The sequence below is a fragment of the Xenopus tropicalis genome, chromosome 7, assembly GCF_000004195.4.
Source record: "Xenopus tropicalis strain Nigerian chromosome 7, UCB_Xtro_10.0, whole genome shotgun sequence".
NCBI lineage: Eukaryota > Metazoa > Chordata > Amphibia > Anura > Pipidae > Xenopus > Xenopus tropicalis.
This window is the reverse complement of record NC_030683.2, coordinates 119,065,168-119,092,669: the sequence shown is the minus strand read 5'-3', so window position 1 is coordinate 119,092,669 and position 27,502 is coordinate 119,065,168. Positions and strand designations below refer to the sequence as shown.

The following is a 27,502-nucleotide window of genomic DNA, read 5'->3' as shown; positions in this document are numbered from 1 at the left end:
CAACAAACAGGGCAAACCAGTCTCCACCTAGGGTCTGATCTGCCCCTATTCCGGTTGGGCTTTTAACCTCCAGTAAGTGAGGTTCAGCCTATAGGAAATTATAAGAATATGGAACATTTTGGAAGAACGCCTTGACTTTCCTCACAGGGTTCCCTGTACAGTTAAGTTGGGCTCTTGTCACTATAAGTGCTTGTTACAGATACAGGTAATACTGGGATTGGTGAGAGCTTTGGGAGTGCCCTATAATCCCCTATAATGTTTATTAAGGATCAGTTATCAACACTGGGCAAATTTGCCCATGGCTATTAACCCATGGCAAGCAATCAAATTGTGGCATTCATTGTTCTACATGCATCTGGCCTAAAAAAGCTAATCACTGATTGGTTGCTATGGTTAACTGCCCATGGGCAAATTGCCCTGTGTTGATAAATGAGCCCCATTGTGTCTTAAAGGAGAAGAAAAGGCTAATAAAGAGTTAATGTCAAGCTGCAAGCATACCTTCAGTTCTCTCAATAGTGCCCTTAAGTCTCCCCATATTCCTCCTGTTCAGATGATCAGAAGCCAAACAGGAAGAAAAAATGCTGAGCTGTGTAAATAAAGTTCCCATAATGCCTCACTCCTGCACCAAGACTGGTGTACATGCTCAGTTAGTAAGACTATGAGTCAGCTTCCTGCTGATTGGCTCAGATCCACATTCCTAAGGGGTGTGTGAGTTCTTAGCATTCTTGAGGGAGGGGGGAGCAGGAGAGGGGAGAAAGCAGAGAGTTGCGTGTCTCTGGCAGAGGAAAACAGACACAACAAATCCTTTGACAGGGAACTCCTTAGTTTGACAGGGAACGTACTTAGTTTTTACCTTTCTTTCTCCTTTAAACAAAGTTTAAGACGCAACATTTAAGAAACAACATAGGGAAGGGGTCCATCCCCAAAATGTTGTTTGTGACCTATCCATAAATGTCACAGCTCTCAGTTTTGAACCCCTGTCTTTGTGAATAATATTAAAGGAGAACTAAAGACTGATAAAATAGTAAATCATGGATGGTCACCAGCTAGAGACCAGACATAGAGTCTTCGGGTGATATGGAGCTTTGAAAGATCACTATGGGGTTCATGGATCATCAAGGGCGTCAGCATATCCAGGCTTGTACAGTACCCCTACTATAAAGGGTAAAAGGTAGGTAATTCCACAATGTTTGGGAGCTGTAAGCAAATCCACCGTGGTATTTAATTATGGATGGATGCAATGCTCATTTATTAGCAACACAATAGCTAGGACTTCCCAAAAATATACCATATATGTTTATTTATATATAATAAATAAAATACAATGTTGCGTTCATAACAGACAATTCCGAAACTTGATCTATCACAGAGTAAGCTTACATACAAATCTAAGAACTGTACAGCAGTGCAGGGGCACAAATGTCTCTCGTACAAACGTCACACCATGTAACACACACTCGCTAGTCATAAAATATGAGCCAAAGTGACTTCAGTCTCCTCCCTCCAAAATATTCCACCGTCCAACTGGTTGTCCCACCAGACCTTTGGACCAATCAGTTGCACCTTCTCTCCATATTAACCAATGATCACAGTCACTGACCCTTTGCTCCATCTTAGGAGTAAGTAGTCATTCAGTTTTCCTCAGGTTTAGGTTTTAAAGCTAAATAAATTGAAGCTTGATTATAGGATTAGAAGTTGGCATAAACATAGGTCTTAGTCAGGGCTGGAATTAGGGGTAGGCACAAGAGGTCTAGAGCACAACGGTGGAGGCACAATTGTGTCATCTAATCCTAGACCGGGCTCTTGTTACCTCACTTTCCCACCTTCCCATTGGCCAACAAGTCTGCAGGGGGTGGAGCAAGGAGGCCATCTGGGTTGCCTAGGGCACCTAGCCAGCTAGGCCCTGCACTGGTCCTAGTCAAAGAACTGCTACAACTTTTATTCACAAAATGCAAGTGTTTGTAGCAAACCAAGGGCAAAAGAATTATTAAAGAGCATGATGCACCATGGCACCAATGTGTGATCTACTATACATACTGAAAAACATTAAAATGAAGTTCTCCTCTCATATAACAGACAATAGTTCCTTGGCTGCTCTCACCACAACATTAATTATGTCATATTTCCTTGGCGGGGAAGAACTGGCGAGTCCTCTGAAGAATAGAAGTGGGTGGAAAGGGTCTATGGTCCTTCAGATGATGTCTTTGCTGCACAAGTGATTGAGGCTTAGTACATCCAGCCCAAGTTCCATTGGGTCTCGTGATTTAGCACAGTCCCCCAGGAAGGTCCTTTATTCACACTCTATGGTCTTGCTTCTTTCATAAGAAGGACCTTTATTCCCACTCCATGGTCTTGCTTCTTTCATAAGAAGGACCTTTATTTACACTCTATGGTCTTGCTTCTTTCAAAAGAAGGACCTTAATTCACACTCTTTGGTCTTTCTTCTTTCAAAAGAAGGACCTTAATTCACACTCTTTGGTCTTGCTTCTTTCATAAGAAAGTCCTTTATTCCCACTCTATGGTCTTGCTTCTTTCATAAGAAGGACCTTTATTCCCACTCTATGGTCTTGCTTCTTTCATAAGAAGGACCTCTATTCACACTCTATGGTCTTGCTTCTTTCATAAGAAGGACCTTTATTCACACTCTATGGTCTTGCTTCTTTCATAAGAAGGACCTTAATTCACACTCTATAGTCTTGCTTCTTTCATACGATAAGAAGGTCCTTTATTCACACTCTATGGTCTTGCTTCTTTCATACAGTAAGACGGTCCTTTATTCACACTCTATGGTCTTGCTTCTTTCATAAGAAGGACCTTTATGCACACTCTATGGTCTTGCTTCTTTCATAAGAAGGTCCTCTATTTACACTTCTGTTAGTATTTCCTGAGAGTTTTAGTAACTATCAACGCTAGTGGCTTTGCAGTCTTCCATTTGGCAGTTACAGGTCTTCGTTTGCCCCACACATTCAAAAATAAATCACAGGTTATCTTGGTTCCCATTGTATTACATTATACACAAGCGCACTTCACAATGGCTGATAAAGTGTGCATCATTGTCTGTCTATTTACATCCATATTTAGTTCAACTCTCTACAGAGCAAACCGCAGTTCAGGGGACAGTTTGAGAATGTACCACATGTCAGTGTTGTCTCTTGTTTAATCCCAGGTCCGTCAGTATGTGGTTTATATAATATCCAGCCAGGCCTCCATAGAACTTCACTTCTGCAAAGTCATCTCTTCCTGAATCTCTTTCACATGTTCCTCTTTATGTAATTCCCCTTTTGTAAGTTCCTCTCTCTCTCGCTTTCTCTCAAACACTAGTGAGTCCCTTGTACAAGTCCTCAGACCTCTCGCTCTTAGTATCGAGAGTTTTCCTCGGCGGCGGTGACCATGACGTCCATCCAGATCCTCATCGCCTCTGGCGTAGGGGCCACCATGCAGAAAAGGCGTTCGAATGTTTTCAAGCAGAACGTCAGCTTTGGATGTGGACTCTAGAAAAACAAAAATAAGATTGAATTATTCTTTTCTTTGCGCTTTCATTTCCTAAGAAGTTATATAGAGGTTGTTATCACTCCTGAAGTCAATATATAAGGTGGAATAATAAAATAATTATAATTAATTATATAATTAATTATAAATAATTAATTATAAATAATTATTATAATAAAAATTAGTCCCCCAAGTGTCAGAAACTGATGTTCTGCAGCATTTTTTTTCCTAATTGGGTCCAGTAAAGCAGTTAAGTCTTTTCGGATATTTCCATATAGGGCTGTATTGGTTCCAACTCACACACTGATCAATATACAGGTATAGGACCCATTATCCAGAATGCTCGGGACCAAGGGTATTCCAAATAAGGGGTTTTTCCGTAATTTGGATCTCCATACCTTAAGTCTACTAAAACATCAATAAAACATGAAATAAACCCAATAGAATTGCTTTGCATCCAATAAGGGGTAATTATATCTTAGTTGGGATCAAGTACAGGTACGGTTTTATTATTACAGAGAAAAGGGAATCCTTTAACCATGAAATAAACCCAATAGGGCTGTTCTGCCCCCAATAAGGGGTAATTATATCTTAGTTGGGATCAAGTACAGGTACGGTTTTATTATTACAGAGAAAAGGGAATCCTTTAACCATGAAATAAACCCAATAGGGCTGTTCTGCCCCCAATAAGGGGTAATTATATCTTAGTTGGGATCAAGTACAGGTACTGTTTTATTATTACAGAGAAAAGGGAATCCTTTAACCATGAAATAAACCCAATAGGGCTGTTCTGCCCCCAATAAGGGGTAATTATATCTTAGTTGGGATCAAGTACAGGTACTGTTTTATTATTACAGAGAAAAGGGAATCCTTTAACCATTAAATAAACCCAATAGGGCTGTTCTGCCCCCAATAAGGGGTAATTATATCTTAGTTGGGATCAAGTACAGGTACTGTTTTATTATTACAGAGAAAAAGGAAATCAGTTTTAAAATTATGAATCATTTGATGAAAATGAAGTCTATGGGAGACAGGCTTTCCATAATTCTGAGCTTTCTGGATAATGGGTTTCCGGATAACAGATCCCATATCTGTACTAAGTTTCCCAAGTAGATACCCTGAAGTTGTTCTTCATATGGTCATCAGGGAATATCTTACCTTAAAAGCACTCCGTAGGTGATCATAATACACCTCTTCAATAGCCTGGAAATATATCACACCCTTCAGTTTCACTTCGTCTTTATCTGCATTGAAAGGATACAGGTTTTTTATCAAAAACATCCATTTAGAAACATATAAGGTTGGTGGGAAGGCAATGTGACAGTCGGGTACCTGTGTAATATGCCAGCCGTCTCTTTTGTCTGTCAAACACAAACCATCGTTTCCGCCATGTCTTTATTCGGCCGCCCATCTTTACCAGATAACCCTTGCAGCACGTGGGACTGACCCTCACGTGGGGGCAGGTTTCCACACAGTGGCCTGATGCCTCCAAGTGCGATCGCAGGTCTAAGGGCGCTGGGGCTCGCAGGACAGAGAGAACCTTTTCCTAAAAATGTAAAAGTGGTATTAACATGGGTCCGTAGAAATGGAGAGGCTTTCATGCGTTTGGAAAAGTTGGTACATTGGGGTAGGATGAAAACTTGGGGTACAATTTTCACTGACCATTCCCCCTCGCTTCCTTTAGAAACAGGAAAATTAGTTCAGAACCCTATATCTACCTCTAAACAGACAAACTGCCCCTTCTCTAAGCAGCAGCCTTTGAGTGGATCATTATCAGGGGCTTATCAGTGGACTGGTAATTCATTTTATCAGCTCCTTTGAAGTTTGTTGGGATCAGGAAGTGATAGAAAGCACTAAAGACATCACTGTAGAGAAGAGTAGATTAACATTCTTAGAATCTGATACACTTACAGGTTCTCCTTTAGTCTCTGGCAGGGCTGGTTTTGCTGTGACTGGTGCTGGTTCTTCAGTCTTCACCTGGTTCTGACTTGATTCTAAGCGTCGGGTCATCTCTTTAGCTGCTCTTTTCTCTTCCTGAGGGGGAAACAGGGGGTTAATATTTTGCTGTATATGCCATAGACAAATTCTAGAACAAATCTGTAGTAATACACAAGGAGATGTAACTATGCAGTGGCCTACAGATCCACGTATTCATAGTAAGTTCAACTCTTTGCTCAAACTCCCAGGATGAGACCTGAGAAAGCACCCACCCTCCATATCAAAATGGAAGTTACATTCAACTGTAAGATTCTTAGCCCAAAGTGCCAAATCACTTTGTTAGTTGACAGTCAATTCTGGGATTTGGGTCATTGTTGGTTGTCCAGTTCAGACCTACTTTGTTTAAAGGGTAAGTAAATCTTTAAAAAATTAATGTAAACTTGCCCATTCTGCTTTTCTAAGCATTACAATGAACTTTGTAACAACAGCACCGCCACTGGTCACTGGTTGCAGAGCAACATCAGAACCCTTCTCTGTTTCCCTTCTGAAGGGATATCTCTCTGTCTGTACAGTTACAGGAACTGACCAGCAGGTGGAGCTGTTGTTACAAAATTCATTGTATTGGCAGTTACTATAAGCTTTAATGGCTTAAATAGATATAGATAGATAGATAGATAGATAGATAGATAGATAGATAGAAAGAAAAACAGACAGATAGACAGACAGACAGATAGATGATAGACAGATAGATGATAGATAGACAGACAGACAGACAGACAGACAGATAGATGATAGTTAGATAGATAGATAGATAGACAGATAGATAGATAGAGAGAGAGAGATGATAGATAGACAGACAGACAGACAGATATAGATAGATAGATAGATAGATAGATAGATGATAGATGGATAGATAGATAGATAGATGATAGATCGATAGATAGATAGATAGATAGATAGATAGATAGATAGCTGATAGATAAATAGATGATAGATAGATAGATAGATAGATAGATAGATAGATAGATAGATAGATGATAGATAGATAGATAGATAGATAGCTGATAGATAAATAGATGATAGATAGATAGAAAGATAGATAGATAGATAGATAGATAGATAGATAGATAGATAGATAGGGAGATAGATAGATAGATAGATAGATAGATAGGGAGATAGATAGATAGATAGATAGATAGATAGATAGATAGATAGATGATAGATAAATAGATGATAGATAGATAGATAGATAGATAGATAGATAGATAGATGATAGATAGATAGATAGATAGATAGATAGATAGATAGACAGATAGATAGATGATAGATAGATAAATAAATAGATGATAGATAGATAGATAGATAGATAGATAGATAGATAGATAGATAGATGATAGATAGATAGATAGATAGATAGATGATAGATAGATAGATAGATAGATGATAGATGATAGATAGATAGATAGATAGATAGGTAGATGATAGATAGATAGATAGATAGATAGATGATAGATAGATAAATAAATGGATGATAGATAGATAGATAAATAGATGATAGATAGATAGATGATAGATAGATAGATAGATAGATAGATAGATAGATGGTAGATGATAGATAGATAAATAGATGATAGATAGATAGATAGATGATAGATAGATAGATAGATAGATAGATAGATAGATAGATAGATGATAGATAGATAGATAGATAGATAGATGATAGATAGATAGATAGATGATAGATAGATAGATAGATAGATAGATAGATAGATAGATGATAGATAGATAAATAAATAGATGATAGATAGATAGATGATAGATAGATAGATAGATAGATAGATAGATAGATAGATAGATAGATAGATAGATAGATAGATAGATAGATAGATAGATAGATAGATAGATAGATAGATAGATAGATAGATGATAGATAGATAAATAAATAGATGATAGATAGATAGATGATAGATAGATAGATAGATAGATAGATAGATAGATAGATAGATGATAGATAGATAAATAGATGATAGATAGATAGATGATAGATAGATAGATAGATGATAGATAGATAAATAGATGATAGATAGATAGATGATAGATGATAGATAGATAGATGATAGATAGATAGATAGATAGATAGATAGATAGATAGATAGATAGATGATAGATAGATAGATAGATAGATAGATAGATAGATGATAGATAAATAAATAGATGATAGATAGATAGATGATAGATAGATAAATAGATGATTGATAGATAGATAGATGATAGATAGATAGATAGATGATAGATAGATAGATAGATAGATAGATAGATGATAGATAGATAGATAGATAGATAGATAGATGATAGATAGATGATAGATAGATAGATGATAGATAGATAGATAGATGATAGATAGATAGATAGATGATAGATAGATAGATGATAGATAGATAGATAGATAGATAGATAGATGATAGATAGATAAATAGATGATAGATAGATAGATAGATAAATAGATGATAGATAGATAGATAGATAGATAGATAGATAGATAGATAGATAGATAGATGATAGAAAGATAAATAGATGATAGATAGATAGATGATAGATAGATAGATGATAGATAGATAGATATATAGATAGATAGATAGATAGATAGGGATTTAGATAGATAGATGATACATAGATAAATAGATTAGATAGAGAGATACATACATACACACAAATGGAAGCACGTTCCTTGTTCTCAGCAGACCAATCAATGGTAATTAGATAAACATTGGGCACAATTAGCATTTAACATTTGAATTAAATCATAGATCCACTTTTATATGTACTGATAAGGAAATGTATCATGTAACAGGACTAAAGGGCACAAGGGACTATCTGTCTGTGTGTCAGCACTGGTACCAACTACTCCCTAAGCTAATCTCCAGGGTCAGGGAACAAAAGAGCCACAATACACACTCAGTGCCATGTCCTAGAGCTGAGAGATAGGGGCATACTTACAGCAATCTGATACGGTTACAGGACAGAGTGTTTCCCATAGGCTGCACCTTTGCCTGTACCCCCCTATGTACGCTGTAAGGATCCTGCCTTCCAGTCTGAGACAGAGAGAGGAACAAGCACCCACCCCTCCCATGACTTCCCCAAAGAGTGTGAGCATCATGTGACCTGCCCGTAGGCTGCACTGCTGAGAAGCACGGGGGGGGGGGGCTCTATGTACTATACAGCCGGACACTGCCCAGAATAGGGAAAAATCCCCCTAAAATTCATCTGCTTACTCAGGGTCAGACTGGGGGGTGCAGGACCCATCAGGGCTCCCGCCATCGGGGGCCCAGCACCCCCCAATGTAGATGTCTCCTGCAGGGGCCCGACGTCCTCCCCTGAATGCGTGTATGTGAAACGCGTCAGGGGAGGACATCTGCGGCCAGGGGAAGCTCCAACAGGGTCAGGTCTGGGCCGCTGGGGCCCACCATGGCAGGGGCCCACAGGGTATTTTCCCGGTGTCTCGGTGGCCCAGTCCGACCCTGCCCACACCCCCCAAGGCACGTGTCACCAGCAGGGGCCCCCACCACGCAACCCTAACCGCCCCCCACAGGGGCCTCCACCCAACCTCCTCCCCTGAATGCGTGTATGTGAACGCATCAGGAGAGGACATCCGCGGCCAGGGGAAGCGCCAACAGGGTCGGGTCTGGGGCCAAGGCCCACCATTTTCCCGGTGTCCTGGCGGCCCATTCCAACCCTGCCCACACCCCATCGGGGCTCCCGCCCTGGGGGCCCTGCACCCACCAAGGTACGCGTCCCCTGCAGGGGCCCCTAACCCCTCCCCCCCAAAGGGGCTCCCCCAAATGCGCATAGGTGAACACATCAGGGGAGGACATCGGAGGCCAGGGGAAGCGCCAACAGGGTCGGGTCTGGGCTGCTGGGGCCCAATGGGTATTTTCCCAGTGTCCCAGGGGCCCATTCTGACCCTGCCCACACCCCATCGGGGCTTCCGCCCTGGGGGCCCTGCAAACCCCAAGGTACACATCCCCTGCAGGGGCCCCCGCTGCAATATCGTTATCACCCCATTTGGGGGGCTGCTTATGTTTACATAGAACAACTAGAAGGGTGCTGGTGTATCTCGGCCCCAAACAAGTATGGCTAAAGCACAAGAAACATTTAGAGCTTGCCACAAAGCCAGTATCTGACCAGCTTAGCCAGAAAATCACCCTCTCTGCTCCTGCCCACCCCTTATAAGCAGAGGCCTACCTATGCCCCGCCCATTTCCCTGCCCAGTTTCCCCCATTTGCTATATCATTGCCCGCCCCCAAGTGACATCACTGCCCACCCCCAACACAAAGGTATTGTTACCCCAAAAGGTGGCCGCCCTGTTCAGATTCCTGGCTTACAGCCTGTATTTGACACGGAAAACCTTACGGATAGATCTTTACTCACCCGAGCCTTCAGTAGGCGTTCTTTCTCTGCCAAGGCCTCGCGCAGCTGTCGCTCTATTTCTGCTATTTTGGGCAACGGCCTGAGGGAACAAAAATTCCATGAATTCATGAAAAAGACACAAGAGGGCACAAGAGCTGCAGAATATATTCCTAAAGAAAGATAGATTATTATTATTAACATTTATTTATAAAGCGCCAACATATTCCGCAGCGCTGTACAATAAGTGGGTTTCATACATTGGACATACAGAGTAACATATAAAGCAATCAATAACCGATACAAGAGGTGAAGAGGGCCCTGCCCAAAAGAGCTTACAATTGAAAAGTCATGCAAGGTTAATCCGCTTAGGAAAATGAAGTGAATGAGAAGAGTCATGTGACATTTCCCTGGTCAGTTCTAAGCTCAGTTACATCACAAGACTTTCCTCTTCTAACAAACCTAATTTTCTGACAACTGTAGCTTGTAAACAGGAGATGGCGCTGTTGTTACAAATTCATTATATGTATGCAATATGCAATGCAAAACTGTTAATATCTTTAAAACTGGGGGGAAGCACGGTGGTTCAATGGGGTCCTGTAACACTGAGGGTCCTGAGCTCAATTCCTGCCAGGGCAGGTTTCCTCCCACACAAAAACATACAGGCAGGTTAATTGGCTCCTGATGAAAACTGACCCTAGTGTGTGTGAATGTGAGATTGTAAGCTCCACTGGGGAAGGGGCTGATGGGAATGGGATAGGGACCTTAGATTGTAAGCTCACTGGGGCAGGGACTGATGGGAATAGGATAGGGACCATAGATTATAAGCTCCACTGGGACAGGGACTGATGGGAATGTGATAGGGTTCTTAGATTGTAAGCTCCACTGGGGCAGGGACTGATGGGAATGGGATAGGGACCTTAGATTGTAAGCTCACTGGGGCAGGGACTGATGGGAATGTGATAGGGACCTTAGATTGTAAGCTCACTGGGGCAGGGACTGATGGGAATGTGATAGGGACCATAGATTATAAGCTCCACTGGGGCAGGGACTGATAGGAATGTGATAGGGACCTTAGATTGTAAGCTCCACTGGGGCAGGGATTGTAAGCTCCACTGGGGCAGGGACTGATGGGAATGGGATAGGGACCTTAGATTGTAAGCCCCACTGGGGCAGGGACTGATGGGAATGGGATAGGGACCTTAGATTGTAAGCCCCACTGGGGCAGGGACTGATGGGAATGGGATAGGGACCTTAGATTGTAAGCTCACTGGGGCAGGGACTGATGGGAATGGGATAGGGACCTTAGATTGTAAGTTCCACTGGGGCAGGGACTGATGGGAATGGGATAGGGACCTTAGATTGTAAGCTCTGCAGGGGCAGGGACTGATGGGAATGTGATAGGGACCTTAGATTGTAAGCTCCACTGGGGCAGGGGCTGATGGGAATGTGATAGGGACCTTAGATTGTAAGCTCCACTGGGGCAGGGGCTGATGGGAATGGGATAGGGACCTTAGATTGTAAGCTCCACTGGGGCAGGGACTGATTGGAATGTGATAGGGACCTTAGATTGTAAGCTCACTGGGGCAGGGACTGATGGGAATGTGATAGGGACCTTAGATTGTAAGCTCCACTGGGGCAGGGGCTGATGGGAATGGGATAGGGACCTTAGATTGTAAGCTCCACTGGGGCAGGGACTGATTGGAATGTGATAGGGACCTTAGATTGTAAGCTCACTGGGGCAGGGGCTGATGGGAATGGGATAGGGACCTTAGATTGTAAGCTCACTGGGGCAGGGGCTGATGGGAATGGGATAGGGACCTTAGATTGTAAGCTCACTGGGGCAGGGGCTGATGGGAATGGGATAGGGACCTTAGATTGTAAGCTCCACTGGGGCAGGGACTGATGGGAATGGGATAGGGACCTTAGATTGTAAGCCCCACTGGGGCAGGGACTGATGGGAATGGGATAGGGACCTTAGATTGTAAGCTCCACTGGGGCAGGGACTGATGGGAATGGGATAGGGACCTTAGATTGTAAGCTCTGCAGGGGCAGGGACTGATGGGAATGTGATAGGGACCTTAGATTGTAAGCTCCACTGGGGCAGGGGCTGATGGGAATGTGATAGGGACCTTAGATTGTAAGCTCCACTGGGGCAGGGGCTGATGGGAATGGGATAGGGACCTTAGATTGTAAGCTCCACTGGGGCAGGGACTGATGGGAATGTGATAGGGACCTTAGATTGTAAGCTCCACTGGGGCAGGGGCTGATGGGAATGGGATAGGGACCTTAGATTGTAAGCTCACTGGGGCAGGGGCTGTAGGGAATGGGATAGGGACCTTAGATTGTAAGCTCCACTGGGGCAGGGGCTGATGGGAATGGGATAGGGACCTTAGATTGTAAGCTCCACTGGGGCAGGGACTGATTGGAATGTGATAGGGACCTTAGATTGTAAGCTCACTGGGGCAGGGACTGATGGGAATGTGATAGGGACCTTAGATTGTAAGCTCCACTGGGGCAGGGGCTGATGGGAATGGGATAGGGACCTTAGATTGTAAGCTCACTGGGGCAGGGGCTGATGGGAATGGGATAGGGACCTTAGATTGTAAGCTCCACTGGGGCAGGGGCTGATGGGAATGGGATAGGGACCTTAGATTGTAAGCTCACTGGGGCAGGGGCTGATGGGAATGGGATAGGGACCTTAGATTGTAAGCTCCACTGGGGCAGGGACTGATGGGAATGGGATAGGGACCTTAGATTGTAAGCCCCACTGGGGCAGGGACTGATGGGAATGGGATAGGGACCTTAGATTGTAAGCTCACTGGGCAGGGACTGATGGGAATGGGATAGGGACCTTAGATTGTAAGCTCACTGGGGCAGGGGCTGATGGGAATGGGATAGGGACCTTAGATTGTAAGCTCCACTGGGGCAGGGACTGATGGGAATGGGATAGGGACCTTAGATTGTAAGCTCACTGGGGCAGGGGCTGATGGGAATGGGATAGGGACCTTAGATTGTAAGCTCCACTGGGGCAGGGACTGATGGGAATGGGATAGGGACCTTAGATTGTAAGCCCCACTGGGGCAGGGACTGATGGGAATGGGATAGGGACCTTAGATTGTAAGCTCACTGGGGCAGGGACTGATGGGAATGGGATAGGGACCTTAGATTGTAAGCTCACTGGGGCAGGGGCTGATGGGAATGGGATAGGGACCTTAGATTGTAAGCTCACTGGGGCAGGGGCTGATGGGAATGGGATAGGGACCTAAGATTGTAAGCCCCACTGGGGCAGGGACTGATGGGAATGGGATAGGGACCTTAGATTGTAAGCTCACTGGGGCAGGGACTGATGGGAATGGGATAGGGACCTTAGATTGTAAGCCCCACTGGGGCAGGGGCTGATGGGAATGTGATAGGGACCTTAGATTGTAAGCTCACTGGGGCAGGGACTGATGGGAATGATGTATAATCTGTAAAGCTCTGCGGATATGTGTCAGCACTATTTTAATACCAGGGCTTAGACGAGAGCTCTAAGAAATTAGACATTAACTTGTTTTTAAGGTTTACATATCCTATAAATCATGTTTCTGTTGCTTCTGGGTGACTGCCAGCCCTCTGGTTCCGCCCCTCGGTTACGTAACCAATCAGAATAAGTGATTCATGTCTCTAACAAAACAACAACCCCATAATTACCCGTAGCTGAGCTGCAGCGTGGAAATGTCACTTGGAATCTTCTCCCTGTTGGATCCCTTCCTGTCATCCACCTGGGGAAGCCGGGCCTGTGTGATCTGCAGGTTGGGGCTGATGGCTAGCGCAATCTGGCCGCCCGTATTGTTAGACGACACGGCCAAGTGCAATGCCAGCCCCGCGCTTTCCAAGCACGCTAGAAGGGAACAAGTTTTATTGTCACTGGATGTAATGAAGGCACAGTCATGTATAATAATCGGCATTCCCAGTACCCAGAGGCCCAAACAGCCCCCCCCAGCCCAATAAATAGTGACTGTCTATGGCATCTTACAGCAGCCCCTCTGGCATTCCCAGTACCCAGAGGCCCAAACAGCCCCCCCAGCCCAATAAATAATGAGTGTCTATGGCATCTTACAGCAGCCCCTCTGGCATTCCCAGTACCCAGAGGCCCAAACAGCCCCCCCAGCAGCCCAATAAATAGTGAGTGTCTATGGCATCTTACAGCAGCCCCTCTGGCATTCCCAGTACCCAGAGGCCCAAACAGCCCCCCCCAGCCCAATAAATAGTGACTGTCTATGGCATCTTACAGCCCCCCTGGCATTCCCAGTACCCAGAGGCACAAACAGCCCCCCCCAGCCCAATAAATAGTGACTGTCTATGGCATCTTACAGCAGCCCCTCTGGCATTTGCCTGAATCCACAGGTTGCCATTGTAAGTCATTGCCATTGTAAGCCTGCCTATAGGGCCCTGTACAGTGGCATATTGGCCAGCTGCCCACCTTCATTGTGCCTGTCATATTCTTGCAAGATAAGATTGTGACGTCACTCCTTACATTATATAAAAGCCCACCAGACTTCCCAGATGAGGTCTTATGGGATAAAATAAAATAAATAAAAAAAACAACATATATATAGCGCAATACAGTAATATCATATTGATAATCACCCCTCCAAACGTGTTTGTATCCAAAACAAATCTTGTGACCACAACTACCAAATCAATATTATATAATAATCAATATTATATTACTGTATTACGCTATGTTTTTTTTTAATCCCATAAGACCCCATCTGGGAAGTCTGGACAGAGGAGGGCGCTCCAGAGTTAAGTATTATTAAGTATTAGAGCTTGTATCTGTACCAAAATGGTCCTAATTAGACCCTGCAGTTGATAAGATGGCCATGAATAGGTGGTTGCTATGGGTTACTGCACTGAGACAGTTTGGTAGTAAAGTTAGAAAATGAGCCCCAGCATCTCTCAGACACATTAGTAAATAAAAATATAAAAAAATATTATATATGTTATATAATCTCACATGCATTCTGTATGCAGAGAGATTCACTGCGCTGCACTGATATCCAGAATAAGGCATTCGGCTTACAAAACACAAGACAATAATCACATTTACATGGGAGTTTTGTTATTCAAGAAAGGTTAATAACTCACTGTTGCCATGGAGAGAGAGTGGACGGTCAGTTGGCCGGACAAATGGAGCACTTGCCCTTCTTTTGGGCAAGCTGTTGGTTCTCTGAAGGGCCTAGAAGAAAGTAAGTATTAAGTAAGGTAAGGGGAAAGATTATAGGGTGGGGATCACCAGAACCTCTTCTTTATTACATGTGTGCTCAGTGATGCAATTCAGCAGGTGTCCAATAAGAAATGATTATAGTATATAAATTACAGAGTAGTACCGGGATTAAGGGATAAAAGGAACTTTTTAAAATATATCACAAGGCTCTAGTGGGTATCACTTAGTTCTACCAAATGTACCCAGGGCAATTGTTCTTAATTACATAAGAATCGCCTCAACAGCCGACTGCCTTCCTTCTGTACAAGGTTGTGCTCCCAAATAATTCCGCCCTGAGTCACAATCCAATGGCTTTCCTCCTCGCAGCCAGCATCCCTACGGCTGCTAATCCCCAAATAATTAAAGTGCGTTTATTATAATTAGAAAAAGAAGTAGGTTTTTCTCTTGTGGAATTAGGGAGGATTAGGGATAGGAGCTATCATTACACAACAGTAGTCGAGAGCTTATAGGTCATAGAACAGAGGGTTGGAATGTAGGACATGTGTTTGGGCATGGAATGTACAGGCACATATTATCATTTTTGTATGAAGACATGAAAGACATACACACTTTCTATTCATTTGGCTTCCAGGATCAGTTGTAGTTAGCATGATGGCCACTAGGTGTCAGAAAAGGCTACCTTTAAATGAGTTCATGGGGACACTATTAAGGTCCTGACAGTACTTACTTTTCTAGTGGAGCTTTGTGGCTTCTCATTCTGCCCCTGGTCCTTCCCAGAGAGAGCATTTAGTGATTCGAGTTGATCCTTCTCCTGCAGAAGAAACATTAGAACTCATGACCTTCTCCTCCCAGGGGGAACCACTGCAATCATTAAACCCTTGCCTGTCAGCCATTCATTTCTGATCTAACAGTATAAATGTTGTGCCATTCCAGTGGCAGAAACTAGTGTTATCATATTCATATAAAGCACAAAGTGACTGCCCAACCCATAGCACATCTTACTTTCTCTACATGATTGTAGGACCTTCATCTCTAACTATATACAGAGCCAAGTGTTGGGCACCCCCATTATCTCCCAACTCCTATGGTATAGTTACACTTTCATAGGAATACCTTATTAAGAGATTGGAAGACCCGAGTATTTTCCTCACTGAGCCGTTGCCTCTCCACCTGTGCCTGGTCCTCTGCTCCCTGTATGTGCTCCTCCAAACGCAGCACCTTGTCCTAGAGAAAAAGTAACCTTCAGTATATTGTCGTGGACCTTGTCACGCAGCTAAACTGCAGTAATGACAGGTCTCTCTGTACACACACCCCATGATGACTCCATTTTACCCTTTGTTTATCCACTTTGGATGCTGGAAATGGAAGAACAGTGAACATCCTAAAGGAGAAGGACCATTTAATGCACCACAGTCCTGCTTGTTGGCGAGAAGGTCATATAAAGACTCCAGACATTACTACTGAATGAAAATGGCCGGCAGTACATCCAGGCTGCCTTCTCACCTTCCTCCTGTTCAGTTCATTCTGACGCTTGGAGATGTCCTGGGAGATCTGTCTATAAGATGATTCTCTCTCCTCATCCCGGCTACTCTCGCTCTCCAGTTGCTGGAACTCCAGATCCTCAAAGGACTTCACCGCAGCCTCCATCGTTTCCGTCATCTAGTAGAAAAGGCTGGTACAGTAAAAGCCTGCCCATTTGGCAACTCTGTAATTGCAGGCTTCTATAAAAATAGACCTGATTATTAACACCTACTGATGTTGGCGTCGGAACATTGATATATACGGAAGTGATAACTCCATAAGTCAATGAATGCCTATTGCACTGAACTGACTCCCTACTCACCTCTTGGATATTCTTCCTTAGCTGCTCCCGTAAGCTCTCAGGTTGCTTCTCAAGCTGGGACTTGCCCTCGCTGATCTTCTGCTCCAGATCCTTTATTTTCTTCTTCTCGTCCCGAAGTTTGAGCTTATCCTGAAGGAACAATACAAACCCAGAGTGAGATCTTCTTCAGGAGACCCTGGCTAACCCTACCAGGCACCCTTGCTAGATCTTCATCACTAAATATATTAGTTTCAACTTTTCTGATGGACCTGTTTGGGCTTAAAGCACCATAAAACCAAGGTTTGACCACAAATACTGATAAGGACCTGAATGTGGCTGATTCTGTGTAATGTCTGGAGGATGTTTAACATCCATTTAGTCACACAATAATCAGAGGGCCTATAGTGTACAGCCCCATGCAAGCAATGTCTAATGAGCATCAGGCAGGGCACTAGAAGGGGTGTGTCGGGGCACTTTGATAAATTGCCAAGCCTTAATTAGTTCTGCGGTAACTAAATGAACAGGCGACAACGGTTCGGTGAATTAGCTGCTGATGACAGGACACGGTGTTCATTAAGTTTAATAAGTCCCTTGTCACCTTGTCCTTCTCCTCCTGCCACTTCCTCTCCGTCTCCCTTAGCTTCTCATGCAACGATCTTATTAAATTCTCCTCTTTTTCCATTTCCTTCTTCTCTGTCCTCAGCTCCCCCTCTAGCAGGGCCACCTCCATCTCCACCTACAAGAGAAAAAAAAGAATGACAACGTTAACAAAAAGACCATTTCCCTCAAGGAACCACCAAATCACAAGCAGAGAATCTTTGTTAAAGTGAAACTATACCCCCCAAACAATGTAGGTCTTTATAAAAATATATTGTATAAACAACTCATATGTAGTATGTGCCATTTGGTAATGCTAAATATAGAATTGCCATTTTAAGTACTAAGGGCCGCCCCCTGGGATCATACAATTTGTGGTGCACACAACACATACATGTTAAGTTGGTTACATCAGCCAATGAATGGACAGAGTTCTGTCTTTTACTCCCACACTACTTCCTGTTACAGTTAGAGCTGCATTATTTCTTGTCAGCTGATCTCTGAGGGAGCACACAGCCCATCACCCAGTTCCAGTTACCCGAGTCCCAGTTACCCGAGTCCCAGTTACCCGAGTCCCAGTTACCCGAGTCCCAGTTACCAGAGTCCCAGTTACCCGAGTCCCAGTTACCCAAGTCCCAGGTACCAGAATCCTAGTTACCCGAGTCCCAGTTACCCGAGTCCCAGTTACCAGTGTCTTAGTTACCCGAGTCCCAGTTACCAGAGTCCTAGTTACCCGAGTCCCAGTTACCAGAGTCCCAGTTACCAGTGTCCCAGTTACCCGAGTCCCAGTTACCAGTGTCCCAGTTACCCGAGTCCCAGTTACCAGTGTCCCAGTTACCCGAGTCCCAGTTACCAGTGTCTTAGTTACCCGAGTCCTAGTTACCCCAGTCCCAGTTACCAGTGTCCTAGTTACCCCAGTCCTAGTTACCCAAGTCCTAGTTACCAGAATCCTAGTTACTAGAGTCCTAGTTACCCAAGTCCCAGTTACCAGTGTCCTAGTTACCAGAGTCCAAGTTACCAGTGTCCTAATTACCAGAATCCCAGTTACCCGAGTCTTAGTTACCAATGTCTTAGTTACCAGAGTCCCAGTTACCTGAGTCCCAGTTACCTGAGTCCCAGTTACCCGAGTCCCAGTTACCAGAGTCCTAGTTACCTGAGTCCCAGTTACCAGTGTCCTAGTTACCCCAGTCCTAGTTACCAGAGTCCCTGTTACCAGAGTCCTAGTTACCCGAGTCCCAGTTACCCGAGTCCCAGTTACCAAAGTCCTAGTTACCAGAGTCCCAGTTATCCAAGTCCCAGTTACCAGAGTCCCAGTTACCAGAGTCCCAGTTACCAAAGTCCTAGTTACCAGAGTCCCAGTTATCCGAGTCCCAGTTACCAGAGTCCCAGTTACCTGAGTCCCAGTTACCCGAGTCCCAGTTACCAGAGTCCTAGTTACCTGAGTCCCAGTTACCAGTGTCCTAGTTACCCCAGTCCTAGTTACCAGAGTCCCTGTTACCAGAGTCCTAGTTACCCGAGTCCCAGTTACCCGAGTCCCAGTTACCCGAGTCCCAGTTACCAAAGTCCTAGTTACCAGAGTCCCAGTTATCCGAGTCCCAGTTACCAGTGTCCTAGTTACCAGAGTCCCAGTTACCCGAGTCCCAGTTACCAATGTCTTAGTTACCAGAGTCCCAGTTACCCGAGTCCCAGTTACCAATGTCTTAGTTACCAGAGTCCCAGTTACCTGAGTCCCAGTTACCCGAGTCCCAGTTACCCGAGTCCCAGTTACCTGAGTCCCAGTTACCAGAGTCCTAGTTACCTGAGTCCCAGTTACCAGTGTCCTAGTTACCCCAGTCCTAGTTAAATGAGTCCTAGTTACCAGAGTCCTAGTTACCAGGGTCCTAGTTACCCAAGTCCCAGTTACCAGTGTCCTAGTTACCAGAGTCCCAGTTACCCGAGTCCCAGTTACCAGAGTCCTAGTTACCAGAGTCCTAGTTACCAGAGTCCCAGTTACCCGAGTCCCAGTTACCAGTGTCTTAGTTACCCGAGTCCCAGTTACCAGTGTCTTAGTTACCCGAGTCCCAGTTACCAGAGTCCTAGTTACCAGAGTCCTAGTTACCAGAGTCCTAGTTACCAGAGTCCCAGTTGCCCGAGTCCCAGTTACCAGTGTCTTAGTTACCCAAGTCCCAGTTACCAGAGTCCTAGTTACCAGTGTCTTAGTTACCCGAGTCCCAGTTACCAGTGTCCCAGTTACCCGAGTCCCAGCTACCAGTGTCTTAGTTACCCGAGTCCTAGTTACCCCAGTCCCAGTTACCAGTGTCCTAGTTACCCCAGTCCTAGTTACCCAAGTCCTAGTTACCAGAATCCTAGTTACTAGAGTCCTAGTTACCCAAGTCCCAGTTACCAGTGTCCTAGTTACCAGAGTCCAAGTTACCAGTGTCCTAATTACCAGAATCCCAGTTACCCGAGTCTTAGTTACCAGAGTCCCAGTTACCCGAGTCCCAGTTACCAAAGTCCTAGTTACCAGAGTCCCAGTTACCCGAGTCCCAGTTACCAATGTCTTAGTTACCAGAGTCCCAGTTACCCGAGTCCCAGTTACCAATGTCTTAGTTACCAGAGTCCCAGTTACCTGAGTCCCAGTTACCTGAGTCCCAGTTACCCGAGTCCCAGTTACCAGAGTCCTAGTTACCTGAGTCCCTGTTACCAGAGTCCTAGTTACCCGAGTCCCAGTTACCCGAGTCCTAGTTACAAGAGTCCTAGTTACCAGAGTCCTAGTTAAATGAGTCCTAGTTACCAGAGTCCTAGTTACCAGGGTCCTAGTTACCCAAGTCCCAGTTACCAGTGTCCTAGTTACCAGAGTCCCAGTTACCCGAGTCCCAGTTACCAGAGTCCTAGTTACCAGAGTCCTAGTTACCAGAGTCCCAGTTACCCGAGTCCCAGTTACCAGTGTCTTAGTTACCCGAGTCCCAGTTACCAGTGTCTTAGTTACCCGAGTCCCAGTTACCAGAGTCCTAGTTACCAGAGTCCTAGTTACCAGAGTCCCAGTTGCCCGAGTCCCAGTTACCAGTGTCTTAGTTACCCAAGTCCCAGTTACCAGAGTCCTAGTTACCCGAGTCCCAGTTACCAGTGTCTTAGTTACCCGAGTCCCAGTTACCAGTGTCCCAGTTACCCGAGTCCCAGCTACCAGTGTCTTAGTTACCCGAGTCCTAGTTACCCCAGTCCCAGTTACCAGTGTCCTAGTTACCCCAGTCCTAGTTACCCAAGTCCTAGTTACCAGAATCCTAGTTACTAGAGTCCTAGTTACCCAAGTCCCAGTTACCTGAGTCCCAGTTACCAGTGTCCTAGTTACCAGAGTCCAAGTTACCAGTGTCCTAATTACCAGAATCCCAGTTACCCGAGTCTTAGTTACCAGAGTCCCAGTTACCCGAGTCCCAGTTACCAAAGTCCTAGTTACCAGAGTCCCAGTTATCCGAGTCCCAGTTACCAGAGTCCCAGTTACCAGTGTCCTAGTTACCAGAGTCCAAGTTACCCGAGTCCCAGTTACCAATGTCTTAGTTACCAGAGTCCCAGTTACCTGAGTCCCAGTTACCAGTGTCTTAGTTACCCGAGTCCCAGTTACCAGAGTCCTAGTTACCAGAGTCCCAGTTACCCGAGTCCCAGTTACCAATGTCTTAGTTACCAGAGTCCCAGTTACCTGAGTCCCAGTTACCAGTGTCCTAGTTACCCCAGTCCTAGTTACCCGAGTCCTAGTTACAAGAGTCCTAGTTACCAGAGTCCTAGTTAAATGAGTCCTAGTTACCAGAGTCCTAGTTACCAGGGTCCTAGTTACCCGAGTCCCAGTTACCCGAGTCCCAGTTACCAGAGTCCTAGTTACCAGAGTCCCAGTTACCAGTGTCCTAGTTACCAGAGTCCCAGTTACCCGAGTCCCAGTTACCAGAGTCCCAGTTACCAGAGTCCCAGTTACCCGAGTCCCAGTTACCAGAGTCCCAGTTACCCGAGTCCCAGTTACCCGAGTCCCAGTTACCAGAGTCCCAATTACCAGAGTCCCAGTTACCAGAGTCCCAGTTACCAGAGTCCCAGTTACCAGATACGCTCAGGGATTCCAACATCAGAGGGACACGTGGTGCAAAAATGTTTTTTTAGAACTACAGGAACATATTACACTGTGCAATCTATGTTACATGTACATCAGGTACATCCAGCTTGCAGCCCTTCTACCTAAGAGGGGACTTCTGGGAGTTGTAGCTGAACAACTGCTGGAGCTTAAACATCTCTAATTAATTACATTTTCCACCCTTGGATCGGGGCCCAAGAATTCATCCATTGCCAAGGGCTGTCACTTTCACTTGCAGCTTGCAACCCACCGTGGGTCACAGCCAGTACAGAAGCCCACTACTTCCTGCCTACTGAATGGCAAGTAGAAGGTCCTTGCAGCTGTACGTCAAGCTCCTTGCATGCCGCACTCTAACCCAGTGTCCCATTAAATGACCCAACGTACCGAAGCTTCCTAAAAGCTGCACAAACACAACACTCATAGCCATACCAGGAATGTCACCCAACGCTCCCAGCAGCCCCCACATTCTCAGCCAAGCAGCCAATTCCATGCACCAGTGCCACAGAAGCCCTGCCTTCTCAGCAAACAAAGTGGAGAGCGTAGATAGATAAACAGAAGCTTACACTCAAACATTTTATCCCCTTCGGGTCAAGAGTTGGGTCAGAACAATAGGAAGACATAAATCCGACTGCGCACTGACCTCCTGGCCTCTTCTCTCAGTCCATGGCTTTTCCCTTGGGAAGGAGCCCGAGCTCTCTGCTGAGGCAGGACTAGCCCATTGGGAGGCTGAACTAGCCAAGTGCCGAGGCTGAATGTACACTTGCACACATGACAGGCTGTGTTTTGTTAAGTTTCCCTATTGTTTAACTGTCACTACACCCACTTTGCGGTGTGCACCTGTTCCAGCCACAAAGCCCCAAGAGCAGCTGATGCCTCACCGGAAGGAGGCAGAAAGCTGAATCCCTGTGTTCTACTTGGATAACTCCGTACAGAGTGGAAGCCTAATAATAAGACAGGTCCATCCCACTGCCCTCAATATTCGGTGATATCACTGTTTCAGGCTGTCCAACAGTTCTTTTTTAACTAGTTTCCATCTTTCCGATTGCTTTATTATATTGTATATTATAGTTTTTAAACACTGTACATTCTCCTTCAGCCTAACATTTCCTTTCTTTCCAAACTCATTCATGTTGTTTAACAGTAATTCATTACAAATCCAGAGTGAATCTAGAACCAATTTGTTTGGTCGGTGAAATTCAAAAATGACACCTGATGCAAAGTAATTGTAAATGTAATTGCCAGTAAACTTGTAATACCCTATACATCTCTCCCTTCCCTGTCCCTCTCTGTTGCCAGATTCCCCTTTATAAGGACTGTCCTGCATCTGTCCCTCCCATTTTCCCACCCAATCTGCTCATTCCCCCACCTGAAGGCAGGTATTTAATTACAAAAGGTGGCAGTTACGCCCTGTGCCAGTCGGATCAGGCCACAATGGAGCTTTGTATTCACCATCAGCCCTATGGCTGTGCACCTTGTGCCAGAATTCTTATCCAACGTGGTGCAGAGTACAGCCCGGCTAAGGTGGCCACTTTAATTTTTCAGGCAGTGTGGGCAGGGCGTTGACATCAAAGAGGGAGGGACTTTTGACATTAGGGGCAGGGCTATGGCATGGCAATTTGTGATTGGCACATGCTTTTGCATTCCTTAGTGCTCTTGCAGTTGCCCTTTGATGAATAACTTACCAGTTATTTGGAGCCAGTATAAACAAGAAGGCACATCAATTGTTCTCAATTATAATTAAAGTGAATCTCACCGTTAGACGTACAGGCGCGTGCATCAAAGTGAGAGCATTTTGGTGGCTCTCTGGCTGTGCCCAGTAATCAGAGTTGTATTTCTAAGCTCTCACTGGTTAAACACAAGTAATGGCTCACAGATGTGCAGAGGCGAGCTGGGTCCATGCTGGGACTCTATGTGTGTACATTATACAGGGAAAGCTTCCGCTGGCTGTGTATACTAGGAATGGAAAATCCCTGAAGGGGGTCACTATGATCAAAGAGTGTTTGTTTAGAATGGAAGCAATGCACATGGTTTAGTGAATGAGAGCAGCATTGGAAAATTGGATTTACTTTTTGTTTTTTTATTAACAACAGAAAGGGAAAGAGGGAAGGTTTTCGGGAAGGTTGCCATACTGTATACTGTTATCCATCCAAAGGGCCTGGGGCCAAACAGACAGGTACCATACAGTTAGCCATATACAGCCATCTTATAAGGTGAGCATGATGGTCCAGTTTTTATTTTATTGATCTGGCCTGACCATTACACAAAGTTATAAGCTAAATGGGAGAAAAGCTGAAACAAGCAGTGCCGGTGTCTCACACTTGCCCTGAGGTAGAACTGTAATATCAGGGGTTGGATATCAGGGTTAGATATCAGGGGTTGGATATCAGGGGGTAGATATCAGGGGGTGGATATCAGGGGTTGGATATCAGGGGATGGATATCAGGGGTTAGATATCAGGGGTTGGATATCACAGTTGGATATCACAGTTGTATATCAGGGGTTGGAAATCAGGGATTGGATATCAGGGGTTAGATATCAGGGTTGGATATCAGGGTTGGATATCAGGAGTTGGATATCACAGTTGGATACCACAGTTGGATATCAGGGGTTGGAAATCAGGGATTGGATATCAAGGGTTGGATTTCAGGGGTTAGATATCAGGGGTTGCATATCACAGTTGGATATCAGGGTTGGATAACAGGGGTTGGAAATCAGGGATTGGATATCAGGGGTTGGATATCAGGAGTTGGATATCACAGTTGGATATCAGGGTTGGATATCAGGGGTTGGAAATCAGGGATTGGATATCAGGGGTTGGATATCAGGGGTTGGATATCAGGGGTTGGATATCAGGGATTGGATATCAAGGGTTGGATATCAGGGGTTAGATATCAGGGGTTGGATATTAGGGGTTGGATATCACAGTTGGATATCAGGGTTGGATATCAGGGGTTGGAAATCAGGGATTGGATATCAGGGGTTGGATATCAGGGGGTGGATATCAGGGTTGGATATCAGGGGTTGGATATCAGGGGTTGGAAATCAGGGTTAGATATCAGGGGTTGGAAATCAGGGATTGGATATCAGGGTTGGATATCAGGGTTGGATATCAGGGTTGGATATCAGGGTTGGATATCAGGAGTTGGATATCACAGTTGGATACCACAGTTGGATATCAGGGGTTGGAAATCAGGGATTGGATATCAAGGGTTGGATTTCAGGGGTTAGATATCAGGGGTTGGATATCAGGGGTTGGATATCAGGGGTTGGATATCACAGTTGGATATCAGGGTTGGATATCAGGGGTTGGATATCAGGGGTTGGATATCACAGTTGGATATCAGGGTTGGATATCAGGGGTTGGATATCAGGGGATGGATATCAGGGGTTGGATATCAGGGGATGGATATCAGGGGTTGGATATCAGGGGTTGGATATCAGGAGTTGGATATCAGGGGTTGGAAATCAGGGTTAGATATCAGGGGTTGGAAATCAGGGATTGGATATCAGGGTTGGATATCAGGGTTGGATATCAGGGTTGGATATCAGGAGTTGGATATCACAGTTGGATACCACAGTTGGATATCAGGGGTTGGAAATCAGGGATTGGATATCAGGGGATGGATATCAGGGGTTGGATATCAGGGGTTGGATATCACAGTTGGATATCAGGGTTGGATATCAGGGGTTGGATATCAGGGGATGGATATCAGGGGTTGGATATCAGGGGTTGGATATCAGGGGTTGGATATCAGGAGTTGGATATCACAGTTGAATATCAGGGTTGGATATCAGGGGTTGGATATCAGGGGATGGATATCAGGGGTTGGATATCAGGGGTTGGATATCAGGGGTTGGATATCAGGGGATGGATATCAGGGGTTGGATATCAGGGGTTGGATATCAGGGGTTGGATATCAGGGGTTGGAAATCAAGGGTTGGATATCAGGGGTTGGATATCAGGGGTTGGATATCAGGGGTTGGATATCAGGGGTTGGATATCAGGGGTTGGAAATCAAGGGTTGGATATCAGGGGTTGGATATCAGGGGTTGGATATCAGGGGTTGGATATCGCTACACAGGGTTAATTGGCACACAAGGCACTGGGCATGAGTTGCCAGTAGGAATCTATTGCCGTGTTTATGTTTAAACATCGAAGAATAGAACCTTTCTAGCGGCAGCCCTGAGCTAAGGTGGGGACACTGGGTGTGTAATGACACAAGGCACCGCAAAATAAACTGCATTGCCTTTTAGGTGTCAGGAAGGCAGAGCCACAAATAAAGGCAGAGGCCTCCTTCATGTTTGCTAGAAATTGCTTGGATTTGTGACAAAACAACCAAAACACCACAATAGTTAACCCCATCCTCTCTTCTTTAGAGACCTACGTCGGGCTTCTGAGAAGCTTTTGTGTCCCAGGGGGATTATGGGGATGGCCTTGGTATTTTGGGAATATTGTATAGCACTGTGTTCCATAGAGACATAGACAAGGGTTTGGGGTCTGATTGAGCTACAAAAGTCAAGCCTGGACTTTACTGATTGGTATACAGATAGTGATGCATTATGGCTTATTTATAACAAGGGTGCAAAGCGCACAAAATAGGTGCAAAATGCCAAGCACCTTCAAGCAGGTCAGGACTGGGAGTCAAGATAGGCCCTGGCGTTTCAAATACACAGGGGCCAAACTGCCCCCCAGCCCAATAAATAGTGACTGTCTATGGCATCTTATAGCAGCCACTCTGGCATTTGCCAGAACCCATAGCTTGCCAGTCCGGGCCTGGCTCCATGCTGCCTTTCTATAGGCTCTAAGGGACAACATTTAGCGCTCCATCATTTGCTCTCCAGCCCATAGTAAATCATTTTCTGTTTATTTTTGCCTGGTGCAAATATCAGCATTGGGGCTGTGGCTATTTACAGTGACAATGCAAAATATAACCACTGCAGACTTCTGTACTTCCCCTGAGTTTTAATGACTTTTTTTGGGTTTACCCACCCACTGCAAATTCTAAAAGCAGTGTTTGAGTTTAAACTTACAGTATATATGCCCCCCTGCCACCCTGAGAATAGAAAGGCTATTTGGCACAGAGTTGCCAGCATTTTGTAAATTGTAGCAGTGCTCTGATCCATTAGCCCAGTGATCCCCAACCAGTGGCTCGGGGGCAACATGTTGCTCCCCAACCCCTTGGATGTTGCTCTCAGTGCCCCCAAACCAGGGAGTTATTTTTGAATTCCTGACTTGGGGGCAAGTTTTGGTTGAATAAAAACAAGATTTCCTACCAAATAAAGCCCCCTGTAAGCTGATAGTGTGCATAGAGGCTGCCTAATAGCCAATCACAGCCCTTATTTGGCTCCTCCATGAACTTTTATGGTGCTTGTGTTGATCTCCAAGTCTTTTTATATTTGACTGTGGCTCACGAGTAAGAAAGTTTGGGTACTCCTGCATTAGCCCATTAGACACTGGGTGCTACTGTATGTAGGGTGTCCCAAAGGGGCAGCACCAAGCCACAAATGTATGTTTCTATGCGGCTCAGATGTGGCTCTCTAACCTTTATAGTGCCATAGCTAGTGCTTTTTGGGCCCTGTTCTAAACTAAAATAGAAGCAGTTTCTGGATGACAGTGACCAGTTGGCAGTTGCAAGATGATACATTATCTGTCACATGATTACAGATTATACAGTTGGTTTCCCGTTGGCCAAATGATTATCAAGAGTATCAGCCGCCCCAAACTGCATCTCCACTCTTAATGCCATGCAAAACCCTGCGTTGTAGAGGAAATGTAAATATAATCTACAAGAAATATCAGTCTGTCCTGTTCTGCACTGGTGACACCGACTCTTGACACAATGTAGCAGAAGTCATGTCTCCTCTGTCCTAGACCTGCTAAACAGCCAGCCTCTGTAGCATTGTTTCAGAACTCAGAACCAGCAGTGCAGAGAACAGAAAGGGACAA

General features: G+C 44.9%; 1 protein-coding gene across 2 annotated transcripts in view; it reads right to left on the bottom strand.

Annotated features, from left to right (window-relative positions):
• Nucleotides 1-1,273: 1,273 nt before the first annotated feature.
• The window catches only part of phldb3 (pleckstrin homology-like domain, family B, member 3), a 54,867-nt gene continuing 28,638 nt past the window's right edge, over nucleotides 1,274-27,502 (bottom strand). For both annotated transcript variants that reach the window (XM_002939142.5, XM_004916391.4), the window contains exons 4-15: nucleotides 17,464-17,601; nucleotides 16,887-17,015; nucleotides 16,547-16,702; nucleotides 16,157-16,267; nucleotides 15,771-15,854; nucleotides 14,965-15,055; nucleotides 13,525-13,714; nucleotides 9,856-9,934; nucleotides 5,401-5,523; nucleotides 4,822-5,035; nucleotides 4,648-4,733; nucleotides 1,274-3,491 (exon numbers count right to left, since the gene is read on the bottom strand). In XM_002939142.5, coding sequence (XP_002939188.2) covers nucleotides 3,357-3,491; nucleotides 4,648-4,733; nucleotides 4,822-5,035; nucleotides 5,401-5,523; nucleotides 9,856-9,934; nucleotides 13,525-13,714; nucleotides 14,965-15,055; nucleotides 15,771-15,854; nucleotides 16,157-16,267; nucleotides 16,547-16,702; nucleotides 16,887-17,015; nucleotides 17,464-17,601 — 1,536 coding nt within the window. In that variant the 3' untranslated portion in view covers nucleotides 1,274-3,356. The remainder of the gene's footprint in view (nucleotides 3,492-4,647; nucleotides 4,734-4,821; nucleotides 5,036-5,400; nucleotides 5,524-9,855; nucleotides 9,935-13,524; nucleotides 13,715-14,964; nucleotides 15,056-15,770; nucleotides 15,855-16,156; nucleotides 16,268-16,546; nucleotides 16,703-16,886; nucleotides 17,016-17,463; nucleotides 17,602-27,502) is intronic.